This window comes from Rutilus rutilus (assembly GCF_951802725.1).
Source record: "Rutilus rutilus genome assembly, chromosome: 16".
In the NCBI taxonomy this organism is placed as follows: domain Eukaryota; kingdom Metazoa; phylum Chordata; class Actinopteri; order Cypriniformes; family Leuciscidae; genus Rutilus; species Rutilus rutilus.
Window position 1 is genome coordinate 28,634,904 of NC_140224.1, and position 13,995 is coordinate 28,648,898.

At 37.4% G+C, this 13,995-nt stretch overlaps 2 protein-coding genes across 2 annotated transcripts; one reads left to right on the forward strand and one right to left on the reverse strand.

Moving 5' to 3' along the window:
* Positions 1–112: 112 nt before the first annotated feature.
* On the reverse strand, positions 113–2,372 carry cybc1 (cytochrome b-245 chaperone 1). Its single transcript, XM_084435110.1, has 7 exons — positions 2,197–2,372; positions 1,760–1,847; positions 1,622–1,663; positions 1,441–1,514; positions 1,252–1,348; positions 1,019–1,163; positions 113–805 (listed from the first exon to the last, which is right to left on the reverse strand). Exons 2-7 carry the CDS (start codon positions 1,845–1,847, stop codon positions 652–654), a joined length of 600 nt encoding a protein of 199 aa, XP_084291236.1. The 5' UTR covers positions 2,197–2,372; the 3' UTR covers positions 113–651.
* Positions 2,373–3,021: 649 nt separating this feature from the next.
* On the forward strand, positions 3,022–13,607 carry narf (nuclear prelamin A recognition factor). The gene is made up of 12 exons (XM_084435108.1): positions 3,022–3,555; positions 4,034–4,132; positions 4,278–4,343; positions 4,516–4,653; positions 4,738–4,870; positions 6,052–6,186; positions 9,838–9,956; positions 10,380–10,509; positions 10,914–10,986; positions 11,133–11,270; positions 11,394–11,551; positions 12,853–13,607. Exons 2-12 carry the CDS (start codon positions 4,043–4,045, stop codon positions 13,101–13,103), a joined length of 1,431 nt encoding a protein of 476 aa, XP_084291234.1. The 5' UTR covers positions 3,022–3,555; positions 4,034–4,042; the 3' UTR covers positions 13,104–13,607.
* The last annotated feature ends 388 nt before the right edge of the window (positions 13,608–13,995 follow it).

Genomic DNA, 13,995 nt, shown 5'->3' on the forward strand with positions numbered 1-13,995 from the left:
TATTTTATATTTTGCTGTGTTGTTAATTTAAGGTTATGAATATTTGGTCCTGTAGATTTGATTATGCAACTAAGCTAAAATAAAAAAAGGATAATAATCCAGTTCAAACCAATGTTATCAAATAATTTTATTTAAAAAAAGAAATATGAAACAAAGTATACTCATATTAACCTAATAAAAAAGTGGCAGCAACAATTTGTAAAAGCATCCCCTTGGAAGACTTGAATTGAAAAATGATATTAACATATTTACAAAAAGAAAATTAAAATCACAAACATCTAAGAGTTTAACGTAAAAGCAGTCAAATCCATTTTCACTGAGTCATTACAGTTTGCATCTCTGTGATCTGAATGTGCATGCATAGAATACTTGAGCGTGTGACCAATGGAAGGGAATTCTTCATGCAGTTATTTCACAAATTGTCAAATTAGTTATGCATGTAGCGACGTATACAGAGAGATCTAGCAAAAGTACTGAACATCATCTGGCAATGCCTCTTTAAAGATATAAGTGAAAATGCAATGTGACAATAACAGATAATGCTTTGAGATTGTCGTCAGGATGTTTGTAAGGCTGGAACATTTGGTTGTTTGACTTAATACAGTGCTTGATACAGTGTTTTCCACCATTTTCTAACTCTCCCTGAGGCTTTTAAAGTTCATCTTCCTCTTTTGAATCACTGCTATCACCCAATCCCAAATCCTCATTGTCATCATCATCAGGAGAATCGTCTTCTGCCAAACGCTGCTGTAACTCCTCAAGACCCAAAAAGCGCTTCAGAAGTGCAGCAAGTGCCTCCACATCACTGAACAAAAGCAAAAAACAAAACAAGAAAAACAGTCACAATAATGTCACACTGAAAAAAAACAAATGGTGTAAAACATATTTAATGGATGAGTGTGTGTGCAGTATATATATGAAATCTAATATAAAATGTGTTTTTTATTATTAATGAATATACTGATGTACTTTTTGTTTAACATAACCATAGGACTGTAAAAGGACATCTTTTAAGTACCTGCGTGACCCCAGCGTGGCACTTTGTGTAAGCGGGTGAGAGAAGCCCGTCGCTAGACGCAGCACTAACAGGTAACCCTTCCCAAGATATCTCACTCTCTCCTCCTGAACACTCACGTCTCGCAGGTGCCGCAGATCTACCACCACTGAGTTGGAAAGAAAAAGCATTTTCATCTGGTTATTTGGTCAGTCATTTAGTGCAAAACAAATAATGACAGATAACACAAAGCTCACCTCTCTCATCCCCTCTTCTCCACAGAGTCAGTATCATGGTGTAGATACTAAACGTCTTTAGTTCTATCTCATTCTTAGATTTATCAAACACTGCTTCCTAAGGACAAAGCGCAACAGATTGTTAGTCAGGACAGCTGAATACATTAACTTAAAGACCATGGATGTAGTGTGTGTAAAACATCTCCCCACCTCCCATTCCTCCATATTCTGTAGGGCTACAAAAAAACAACCTGACACATAGAACATCTTCCATAATATGCTGTCTACAACAAAAGGAAAGAGCAAAATGAGGAACACAGATCACAAAAGCCTTTCTTTTGTTGTTTTATTCACTTCCAGGGTTATTACACATTCAGGAACCATTTCTCACCAGCGCTATAATAGGCTGCTGCTAGTCCAACTGAAGCAATTCCTGTAAAAAGAGGAAGAAGGAAGACATTTAAAGATATTTTGTGTTACGCATGTTAGACTACACACGTCCAGCTGCCAAGTTCCCCAGATCTCATACCAACAAGGAGGGACCATGATCTAATCCCAGGAGACCTCTTCAAATGGAGAAGATCAGATGTATGTTTTTCCACGACCATATACCCCATCTGTTAGAAGAAGAAAAAAACTTTTTTTTGTAAACACAGTAATGTCTAGTTGAGTCCATCTAAGATCTTGTTGGAGATTTCCAGTTATGTGTGTAGCATCACTATAATCATAGCATGCCAGAATACTGCAGCTTTATACAAAGGAAAGCACACTTTTAAAAGTCTAAATACTGCACAAAGTTGTTTTTATGAACAGTATATTGAATATAAGAATAATAAACCAGGTCAGTTTCGTATATATGTTTTAAATAGCACAGGGACAACACCCTCATTAATGTTACCGCACATATTCTCCCATTAACTGCCATAATCGCATGTGAAAGTAAAGTAACGTTATCTGACATCTTACCTCAATAAGTCGCTTTTTCCTTTCGGACAAATAAATCTAATTATTTTGTTAAATATATCAAATTTAAATGTCGGACATTTGCAATAGGAAACTGACAGAAAACAAATTAAGGAAACAAAATGTGTAGCTCATGCTGCCCATCCACATAAACCCGCCTTCGGATGACGTTGATTTCCGCTGAGCAGATTCCCGTTCTGATTGGATAAAACTTATTTAAAGGACCCGCCCTCTACTTTATGACGCTTCCTTCCAGTCGTGACTCGTTAATAATCTGAAATATACCTGTATTATGTGTATGAAAAGAGTAATATATGTGAGAAAAGACCAAGTTCGTGATTACTTGAATACTGAACCAGCAGTTATCCCATTGTCGAAAATGGCTATAAATCCAAACCGTTTTAGCAATGGATGCAATGTCCAAAATTGTCTTATACCATTCAATTGATTCTTTTCAGAAAGGCGAGCATTATTTGATCGGTTCAGGGGAAGTTGACACCACTGTTGCTGATTCACGCATGCGTGTCGATCGTCACACGCAAGGAATCCTTCTCGCGAATCGGTTCGTTCAAACAGTTCGATTCTAGGAACCGATTAAAAAAAAAAGAAAAAACATCACATGGTCGCTGATATTCAGCGTGTCATGTTCTAAAATCCCACATGTAGGTACATTTTATTTATTGTTAGGAAGGGATGCTTATTTAAAAAATATGTGTATTTGTTGCAGCCATGAGATCGGCTTATAAAAAAAGTCATTTATAGCATACATATATTTTGCATTTACGTCAAATAATACTATAATCCGAATAATTCCGAATCAGACATTCTGGGTGAGTTTGTTAATAGGGATCATAGCGAGTCGAGACTCGAGAATGTCCGACAAGCCAAAGTCCCTTGTCTTTGCCAACAATGGCGGTTATGACCCGACACATCACGAATCAGATGTATGTTGGAAAGAGACGGTTGTCTAATCATTACGAATTAGACATGTCCGGAAGAGAAGATTCTTGGTTCAGTGAGTTGATGACTCGAGAACGGCTTAACGGTTCAACTGATTCATTGAAATGATCCGACTCAAAAGGATGATTCGTTCACGATTCAGACACTGCTAAGGACAATGGAGTCGGATGCACCGAAGCCAAGACGAACCGAGATCCTTCTACCGCGAATGTGGCCCATTCGGATTAGTCAGAGTTGTGGAACGGATGGCTGGATGAACATCAGTGTTAAATGACCGCAGTGCGCTGTTTTCAGATGGTCAGCTCGTGCTCTCAAGTGTCATTAGTAGAAGTTCCTGCTATAGTTCCACTGCTGCGTCTCCTGCTTTCTCCCTGAGCAATAAGGACTTCATGTGGTTTTTATGTGAGTCGGTTGGCCTTTTTTTTTTTTTTTTTTTTAAACGTTTTTTTAGTTTATGATTTATTTTAGCACATTCGGCAACGTTAGATAATGGTGGGAGATTGTTGAGTAAATGTCACGGGTTATCTAAGGAAAGCGAAGTCCTCAGAGCTCTCTGTCATTTATTTATCACCCTATTACATGCTGAGAAAAATGAACGTGATCCAGCTGCTTAACGTGTGATTATTTACAAAAGCACGAAAGATCCTCAAAACAGTAATTTGGTGAAACTGAAAAGAGCCCATCATGGGAACCTGAAATTATCACATTTCCCTTAAATTGGTGCTTGTATGAATGCCTCAGGTTAATAACAGGCTTTATTGTGACTGTATTTTTATTTCTAATTCCCTGTCTGTGTTAAATATGTGTTTTTGGTGTCACATAACACCCAGAACGCTCTATAAATACAGAAAGCTTTCATTTTCAATCTTTCATTTCACAGGAATAATTTATGGCACTGAACATTTCAAGAGCTCCTTATACAATGTCTGAAGTCAAAATTGGACGGAAAAAAGAAAAGTGTGAGAATTGCACAAAACAGGTAATGTATTTATTTAATTCTGACGTGTATCTTGCATAATTACACCATTATTCACAATTGTTTTGGTTTATGTATGAATTTCATGCTTTATTTTATTGCGTAAGCACTCATTAGTGTTTATTTTCCCTCGATTCCACCCTTTTAGTGCAACAAGAAAAAAAGTGATGAAAGTATAAACTCACTGCAAGAGAAAGGTGTTGCAAATGGAGAGGTATGTCTCATTGCTCCTTTTATGCGGCATACACACTGACTGATTGTAATCTGATAAACTGCGGTTCACATCTGTTGTTTTGTTTGTGTTTGGTTTTGGGGGAGGATGAATGAACAAACGCTCATTTGTATTTGACGTAGATGTGGATAATCTGAAACGCTGTTTTCCTCAGGTGAGAGAGTCTACCTCAGTTCAGCAGGTGTTGCTGAGCGCGTGTCTGTCCTGCGACGGCTGCGTATCGGAAGACGAAGGCAAGGGAATCTCTCAGCAGAATCTGGATGAGATCAACCATGTGCTTGCCATTAATAAGGTACGTTAAGCCTGACAAATTCAGACTTTAGAAAGATGATTTGTGTGGATGTATCTCGCATTGTTGTTTTTGTGTTTTTGGCAGAAATGTGACACTTCGAAGCACAAAATTCTCGTGGTGTCCGTGTGTCCCCAGTCGCTGCCATTCTTTGCTGTTAAATTTCAATTGGACGTTCCAGCAGCTGCACAGAAACTCTGTGGATTCCTGAAGAGTGTGGGTACGTCTGGACGCCACATTTGCCTTAAAGTCACTTTGCCTACCTATTGTTTTTCTGCTTTTCATTAAATCAAGATGTTCACATAGCAGATATTTGCCACGTGAAATCTGAAAGTTAATAACCATCCTAAATATTTGTATCCGTGTAACATCAGAGTGTAATTAAGTATTATGTATTTACAGTGGGGATTTCTTTAAGACTGCGAGGGAAGCTCGGCTTCCCCTATAATGTCAAAAATGTACTATTGTTTTAACATTTTATTGACTAAAAATGCGTTAGAACACGTTCATCTCGAAGACGAGTTGGTTCAGATTCAGCTTCATACAGCAGGTCGGCTGACTCGATTTCCTTCTCATACATTCCCGTAGCGTCACAGTGCATTTCCCTGTTGAAGCCTAGCGTCCATTGACTTCAATGGGGCTGCTTTGAACAGTTTTTTCAGTGCTTCGAAACTAGATGGCCATTGGATAAATGCTGCGATTATGTCCCGCCGCTGGCCTGGACTCCGGGCTTCTGCGTGGTGATTGGAGGGTCTGTCGAAAGACTGCATCTCCTTTTGATTGACAGCGATTTTGCACTATAGAAAGTTGCTGACGCTAAAGCTATTCGAGCTCAGTCCCATCGCGGATTTTGCAAGTGTAGTCGAAAGACAAACTGCTGCAACCTATTTCTTGGTATTTGCTTGGCGAAATTGCTAGCCAATTTTTACCATACATTTCACACAATTATACACCACATTCCTTGTTTCAGTTTAACCCACATTTCCTCCGTCGAGTTTTATATCTTTTTTTTTCAGATTGTTTGTTCGTTCATTCAGTCATTCATTCATACAGTAGGCTAGGCTAGCATCGTAGGGGTGAACTAGCCAGCTAGCAAACTGCACACGATGGCAGACTGTGCTAATATTGTCGACCTGATTTTGGCGAAGCCATTTGAAAGTCTTCCTTACGAGGAGAAACAACAAAATTTAGCTTCCCCTCTTTGAAAGTCCAGCAGCCGCCACTGTGTATATTTATATATAATTATCAATAATTCAGCTTTATTTTAATAATTTATTTTAATTTAAAAAAATAGTTTAGTTTTGAATAGTTTTAGTTTTAGCTAACAATTATAACCCTGTTACCCGCATGGCATGAGTTCTTTAATACTGTTTTAAAGGCCTCTTTCATCTGTCTCCTCAGGGGTTCATTATGTCTTTGACAGTACAGTAGCTGCCAGTTTTAGCATTTTGGAAAGCCAGAGAGAATTTGTTCAGCGTTTCCGTCGTAAACACCATGATGCCAATGCCATGCCGATGTTCACTTCCTCATGTCCAGGTAAGACCATTCTGATAACCACTTAAAGGCACAGTATGTAATTTTCACCGCTAGAGGTCGCATATTCAAAACAATAACAAAGGTGTGGCTTGATGGAATGTGGAATGATGGGAGTTGTCGTCTTCACCTTCACTGCCGATGGAAATCCATCTGAAGGGACATGTTCATGAGTTACATAGTGAAATTGATGTATGTTTTGACTCATGTTTATTGCTAAATCACCACTCATACATGTCACTTTATTTGTCAAATCAAATGGTGGGGTAACGCAGCACAGTTTTACATCTTCAAAACAATCATACTAAATAGGCCTAGTATGTACTAAACATGTATTAAAGTACATTAGAATGTACTCACAGCATTTGCAAAAAGGCTTACTTACTATTTATGTATAACACATACTGCTTTTAATAATTACACTGCCATAGACTTGATAAGTATTGCCGTTCATTTTGTTCATGTTTACATGGCCAGTCCTCCAGCATTTAATTTAACCCTTTCCTCTCCGGTGTATTGATTGCAAAAACAAGTTCAGAACATGATTCTTGAATGTTTTAGCTTTCAAATGATGCATAGTTTATGATAGTCAATTGAATATTTGTTATAAAACCAAAGGTAAAAAAAAAAAAGTAATAAAAGTATAGACTGGGGATGGCGAAAACTAAAAAATTTCTTGACCGACCACCGAGCCTCATTAGCCGGTTGAAACCGGTTAACCGATTAGTTTAAAATATGCTACGCTATTTGAAATAACAGCCATCTCGAGCCGCGCCTGCAATTTCGCAACTCTGTCGCATCTCCCTGCCGCTCTGCCTCCCGCTCACACACACACACACACACACACACACATACACACACACACACACACACACTGCCGCCCTTCCACTCACGTCACTTTTTTTTAAATCCCCTACAGCGCGAAACATGAGTCCCGCAAACGCGGCTCCGAGGAGCTTGTATGTAATCGGAGGACAAATGGCTCCTTAGTTTCGAAATGGTTTGGGTACAAGGTGATCGCGTTGAAAATAAAGGCGTTTGTCTAGCGTTAGAAGCTCATTTGAAACATTGCCGCGGCTCATTTAAGAAAATGACAGCTCCGAAGAGACGCCGCTTTAGTTTGAGGTAAGTTAGTGCTAACAATAATAAAGAAAGATGATGATCATCATCACCTTACATCATAGATGATGTGCTACTACTGTATTTAAGCACTGTATCACACAAGTTGCAACTTACATCTGTGTCATTCTTTTTGGTGAAATGGTCCCATACACTACTTTTCTTTGCACGCTTCATCCTGTCGTCTGCCCTGTCTCTAACCTCGAGTGTTTTAGCCTGTAGCCTTTACTTTTAGCAAACCGTGTCAGCGCGCGAACCCAAACGCTGTGACCTCGCGCCAAATGTTTTTATTGGTTTATTAAGTACAAACAGGCGAGTTATGAAAAATTGAGTGTGAGGGATTTGTTCACTCCACACAAAAAGATCTTGGAATGAGATGGCTAACTGTGGTAGCGTTTAGTTCACTGTCTATAATAGCCTAATTTAGAGATCACTTTTTTTTTTTAACCGACTACCGACAGCTTTGATCGGTTAACGTTGATACGGTCAACCATCGGTCAAACGGTCATCGGTTAACATCCCTAGTGTAGACACGCCCCCACGGCCCGTCCAAGGGCCGATGCTAGTTAAGGAGTTAAACAGTGTTAGGATATGCCACACCAATACTGATTGTCGTTTTATTTCTGCACATGAAAATTCTTGAGTCATTTGATTCATCTGCACATTTACTTTTCTTGGAGTTATCTTTGGCAACAGAACCTACTGCAAACAATAATGAATAATTGTGGTCCATGACGACTGTGCGAAACAACAACAGCGTGTCGTGCTAGACGCTACAACAACTACTTCCACATTTTTTTCATGAGACTCACTGTGTTGCCATGGTTTCTACGGCAGTAAAAGCGAAAACCGAGAATAACGCGGACATGACGCCATTGACAGGCGACGCAATGAGTAGGGTCGTTACACTGGTTAAAATTGCGAATTTCTCTGGATTTAAACATTGTTGGAAACATTTGGGATAGTGTGAACAAAATATATAACACTGTGCTAGTGGTTTTTGGATATTTTAATGCAAAAATCTTACATGCCTTTAATCTCAATTACATCTCTTTAAAACATATCGTAAGGCCCCATTCCACCAGAAAACACTTCTATATATAATACTTCCATAAAGGGATAAAAATGACAATGTGCAAGTAGGTCCACACAGAACGTTTGCAGGTTTTCACTGCATTGCGTGTTCATTTATGAAATCTATATTAGCTCATTTGATTATGCTTTTAGCTTCCATTGCAAGAAAAGTCCACCTAGGTCTGCGTATAATTTTCTATTTAATTCAAATTTAAAACTCTTGAAAAAGGGTGTGGATTGTTGTGCCATTATTAGAGAAGTGGTTGCCAACTTACATCCATCCTGAAACACAAGTAAGCACCTCTAGCCAGAGCTTTCAAGAAAAATATCATGTTTTCTGCTTCTTAACTCTGAACCTCAAGCCTTTATGTGTTTCGCAAACAAGGTGTCTCTTAATGTAGATAAGAGCCAAATGCGGTGCAGTGGTGTGTAAATGTGGGTTGTGTTTGAATGGGTGGGGCTGTTAGATAGCCATAGCATTCTGTAGCTATGAGATAGACACCTCACACACCCTTCCTGCACATTTCACAACTTTTGTCCTCACTCTCAGAGTGGCCATTATTTAATTTTCATCATGGATGATTATTAACTCACTAAGCTGATGTGTTTAATTAATGTGACTTCCAGTACATTTAGTTTAATGACCCGGGGTTACATGTCTTGCTCAAACTAGTAGTGGTGGGAATCAGCAGAGACCTGGCGATGCAGTATTTTTATTTTAAAGAAATTAACACTTTTATTCAACAAGAACATTTATAAAATGTAACCATAAAGACATTTATAATGTTTCAGAAGATTTCTGTTTGAAATAAATTCTGAACTTTCTATTCATTAAAGAATCTTAAAAAAAAAAAAAAAAAAAACTGCTTTCAACACTGATAATAAGAAATGTTTCTTGAGCACCAAATCAGCATTTTAGAATGATTTCTGAAGGATCATGTGACACTGAAGACTGGAGTAATGACTTCTAAAAATTCAGATTTGCCATCATAGAAATAAATTACATTTTTAAATATATTAAAACAGAAAACAATAATACATTTTACTGTATTATTGATCAAATAAATGTAGCCTTGGTGAGCACAGGAGAGTTATTTAAAAAACAATGGAACAGTAATTTATATGGGTTCAAGATACAATAATTTTATGTTTTTTTTTTTTGTTGTTGTTTTTTTAATTGTGCATAGTAATTGAAAACCTTTACTCCTTTCATCTTCAGAGTATGCATTGACCAATATCATTTTCTCAATTGTGTATATATATATATATATATATATATATATATAAAAATAAAAATAAAAATAAAAATATAAATTATGAGAATATCAATACAGGATTGTCAGGTCAAATATAGATTCTGCCACCTCTTAGAACTAGTAGTCCTACTACTGCTACATGGCCACTAGTTGCTATGTGTAGTAAATATATGAAGATTAAATTTGTGATTTTGTTTGTGCTCAGGGTGGATTCGCTATGCAGAGCATGTTCTTGGTAGCCTGGTCACGCCACACATCTGCAACTCCAGATCACCTCAACAGATCATGGGCTCCTTGGTCAAAGACTTTTTTGCCAGACAACAGGTGAGAGGTGGCCATTTGTCCAGGGCTCCCTGGAAAACCTGGTAATATCAGGGAATTTTCAAATTGTTAGTGTCAGGCCTGGAGAAGTCATGGAAATTAAATAATGCTAAAATAGGTATATTGTATATAATGTTTTGATCTGATCTATTAAAAAAATATTTGTACACTTACCCTAATGAGTGTGGTCATATTCCAAAGTGCTACAGAATTCTCTAAGTGATTATTATTTTTTTATTTTTTTAAAAAGCATTATACAGAACTCTGGAAAAGTCATGGAAGTTTACTGGTCAAAAGCATGAACACTCTGCCTATGGACCTTTGTGCTTACTGTATCACCTGTATCACAATCATGTAAAAATGGTCCATTTCCTATTAGTGGTGACTGAATGAGGCACTGTATCTGTTTTGTGTTATGTCTTGTAGAAACTGACCCCGGATCAGGTTTTCCATGTGGTGGTGGCTCCCTGTTTTGATAAGAAGCTTGAAGCTGTGAGAGAAGAATTCTACAACAGCATCCTAGAGACCAGAGACGTCGACTGTGTGCTTACGTCAGGTACGACTGACCTTATTCCCCTCTTACTTTTTCAGATTCATTTTTAACCAGGCAACCGGTTAAGACCAAATAATTCACATTTATTTATCCTAATATCTATATTTTTATATATAAAACTGCCATTCAGATGTTTAGGGTCATGCGAATTTTCAATGTTTTTGAAAGCAGTCATGTAAAACAATGTGAAAGTCTTCATTTAATATACTTGCTGAATAAAAGTATTTGGTACTGATCCCAAACTTTTGAATGGAAGTGAATGTATAAAATTCCCTAGTGCATCTTTCCTTCTTGGAAATGATCAGAAATAACTAATGCATGTTATTGTATAGAAGCAGGTTTCAGTGGAGGGTGTTTTTGTGATCTTTGTACTTTTGAAATGACTCTAAATGACTGTTTTGGTTTAGGAGAGATTCTTCATTTGATGGAACAAAGCAAAGTTACTGTAGAGGAAGTGGACTCTGCTCCTTTGGATCATGTGTAAGCTAAATGATCAGCATTAAACAATCGCATAAGTCTTCACATTTAACCTATTAAAGCAAAGGCAATAGCAGTCCAGGTAACTGCTGAAAATAAAATAAAAAATATATATTTATATATATATAATCCAAAAATGTGTTTTTTAGATTTGGTGAGACAAGTGACTCAGGTGTGACCAGGCATGAAGGTCATGGATCTGAAGGCTTCCTGGAGCACATTTTCAAACATGCAGCCAAAGAGCTGTTTGGCCTAGACGTCCAAGAGATTGTGTACAAGACACTCAGGTGAGAGATAGACCAGTCCGTTTTTGATATGTGGTGGATAATCTATATTTTATAATTATTTATAAATTATGCTGATAATCCTTACATTGCCATCTGTGTAAACACCTGCCTTATTCCTGATAGGAATCGAGACTTCCAGGAAGTGGCGCTGGAGCGTGATGGAGAGACTCTCCTGCAGTTCGCTGCAGTCTATGGCTTCCGGAACATTCAGACTTTAGTGCACAGAATGAGGAAAGGCAAAGTGCCCTACCAGCTAGTAGAGGTGCTTTCCTGCCCTGGAGGTATGAAATATTTTTCCAACAAACATATTACAAATATTACATGAATTTTATTTTGCTATTACCCAACTCAATAGGTGCTATCATTAATAAAATAAGCTTGAACACATGATGGATGGATGGATGGATGGATGGATGGATGGATGGATGGATGGATGGATGGATGGATGGATGGATGGATGGATGGATGGATGGATGGATGGATGGATGGACAGCTAGATAGTTACTTTTATTTGTCTTTGAGAGGAAATTTGTTTCCACCGTAGATGCATACATAACACAGATAACACATAACATGTTCAATTATAGACATATCATAATACAATCACAGACATCACGCACACAAAAAAAGAGAGCATAAGATGAAGTATCGTCTTATTACTCGGGATGTTCGCCACAACTAATTTCATTAACGTTCAAAGGGATATTTTGTAAACGACTAGTCTAACAACCCCCCAGAGGATAGTCAAAAAAAGTCTGTATATGAATATCCATTTGAAAAAGCCTACTTAATCTATGATTCAGTCAAAAAGGTCATATATATACAATGTGCTTGCCTTGCATTATGATGTGTGTACATTAAACTTGAGGTTCACTTAATCAATATTAGCCAATATTGACATATTTATTAAAATACACTGTACTTATTAATCCTGTACTGCCTGTTGATTCAAACTAAATAGCCTATTATAAACAGAATTACTCAAACAAAAATTAGCCAACATAAATCAGCACGTCAAGGTATTATTGCCTGGCATCCGCTTGTACATCCGGGTTTGAAAATGTGCAAAATCGGAAGAAAAGCTTGATTTGTACCGTCAACAAGGGTATACTGTTAGTTAGAATATTGCTATAAGATCTGTTGTTGTCAAGTAAGTTTCATTCTAATTGTTTCCCCTTTAAATCGCCATAGTCTCTCATAACTGGTCAAAACCCTTTAGTCGACTAGTCTCACACATCTATATTACAGGGTTTGCTTGGTCATAAAAAACCTGGAAATATAGTAAATGTCATTTTAAAATAATGAATGTCATTTTTCTTGTTTTGTACTATTTTAGTGGCTTAATATTACTTTTTGTGAGCAACATTCCTCACAAGCCATCATGAAATAACAGATATATTATTAAATACATTTGTGAATGATATTAAATAAAAAAAATGTATATTACATGTATAACAACAATAATAGTTAAGTTATTAAAACATATTAGTATTGTTAATTATTTGTACATTGATAAACATTTTATCTTTGAATGTAAAAGTACAGTTTCTTTCCTTTATCTCTCCTTCTCTTTGACTTTCAGGCTGTTTAAGTGGGCGAGGACAAGCTGAGGGAGAGGGAGGTCGACTTGACCGACCTTTGGTCCAGCAAATGGAAGAGCATTACAGCAGCTTACCTGTCCGTCTGCCTGAAACAAACCCAGAGGTTCAGCGCCTCTACCAGGATTGGCTGGATGGCCACGACTCCCCATGTGCACAGCAATGCCTCCACACTCAGTACAAGAACCACACGCAGCCACCCTCTCAAATAGTAAATCCTGACATTCAATGGTGATTGGAAGTCATCATTGCGTTCCCACATACCTGGAACCAAGCTCTGCTTTAGATGCACCAATCAAGACTGACTGTTTGATGCTATCTTGGGCTCAGACGAACTGCACTGTTTCTGCAGTAAAAAAAAAAAAAAAAAAAAAATTGAACAAAGGACCAAAAAGGCTTCTTGTTCTATGCAGTGAATCGGACTCTGCTTTACTAATGAGTAGATTTGCATTCGTTTACTTGTTTTCTAGAACATTTACTCGCATTGCACCTAAATTATGTCATGCATGGTTGGGAAACCAGCGGTCACAGATGTATAAAAGTGTTATTAAAAAGACAATAGCAATAACACAAGGCAAAAAAAAAACGGACTTTTATCAAAACAGATTACTGGACTCTGTTCATATGCACTGAAGAAAAGATTGAAGGAGGTTTGTGTATGGCCATCACTGAGATCCAGCTGTAGAAATGGCAAACTAATACATATTGGTGCTATTAATTAATTAAAGTAAAACAACCAGTTAAAGCTTCATTACTTTGATTGCCATAAAAATGCATGCACTAATTTTTAACAAACCTGGCAGTGATTATGAAATTTTGCTTTAAATGCATTAAGAAATTAATTGTTAGATCCAGGCGCGCACATAATCCACATCTGTAGATTTCTGCTAAATTGGGACGTCCATAATTCACAAAGTCCTACATGTCCTGTGATCCTCGCTTACTTGTTCATTAAATTTTGACCCTTTTGATTATGCTTTCAGCTACCAAAAATAGTACTACAGCACAAATGCATCTATTTGATTTGTCCTCAGATTCCATCTGGGCCTGGTTATAACTAATTGTGGATTTATGTGTTTGTAAATGTCTCCCATTTACAGTACCGGAACACAAATCTTTCTGTATTA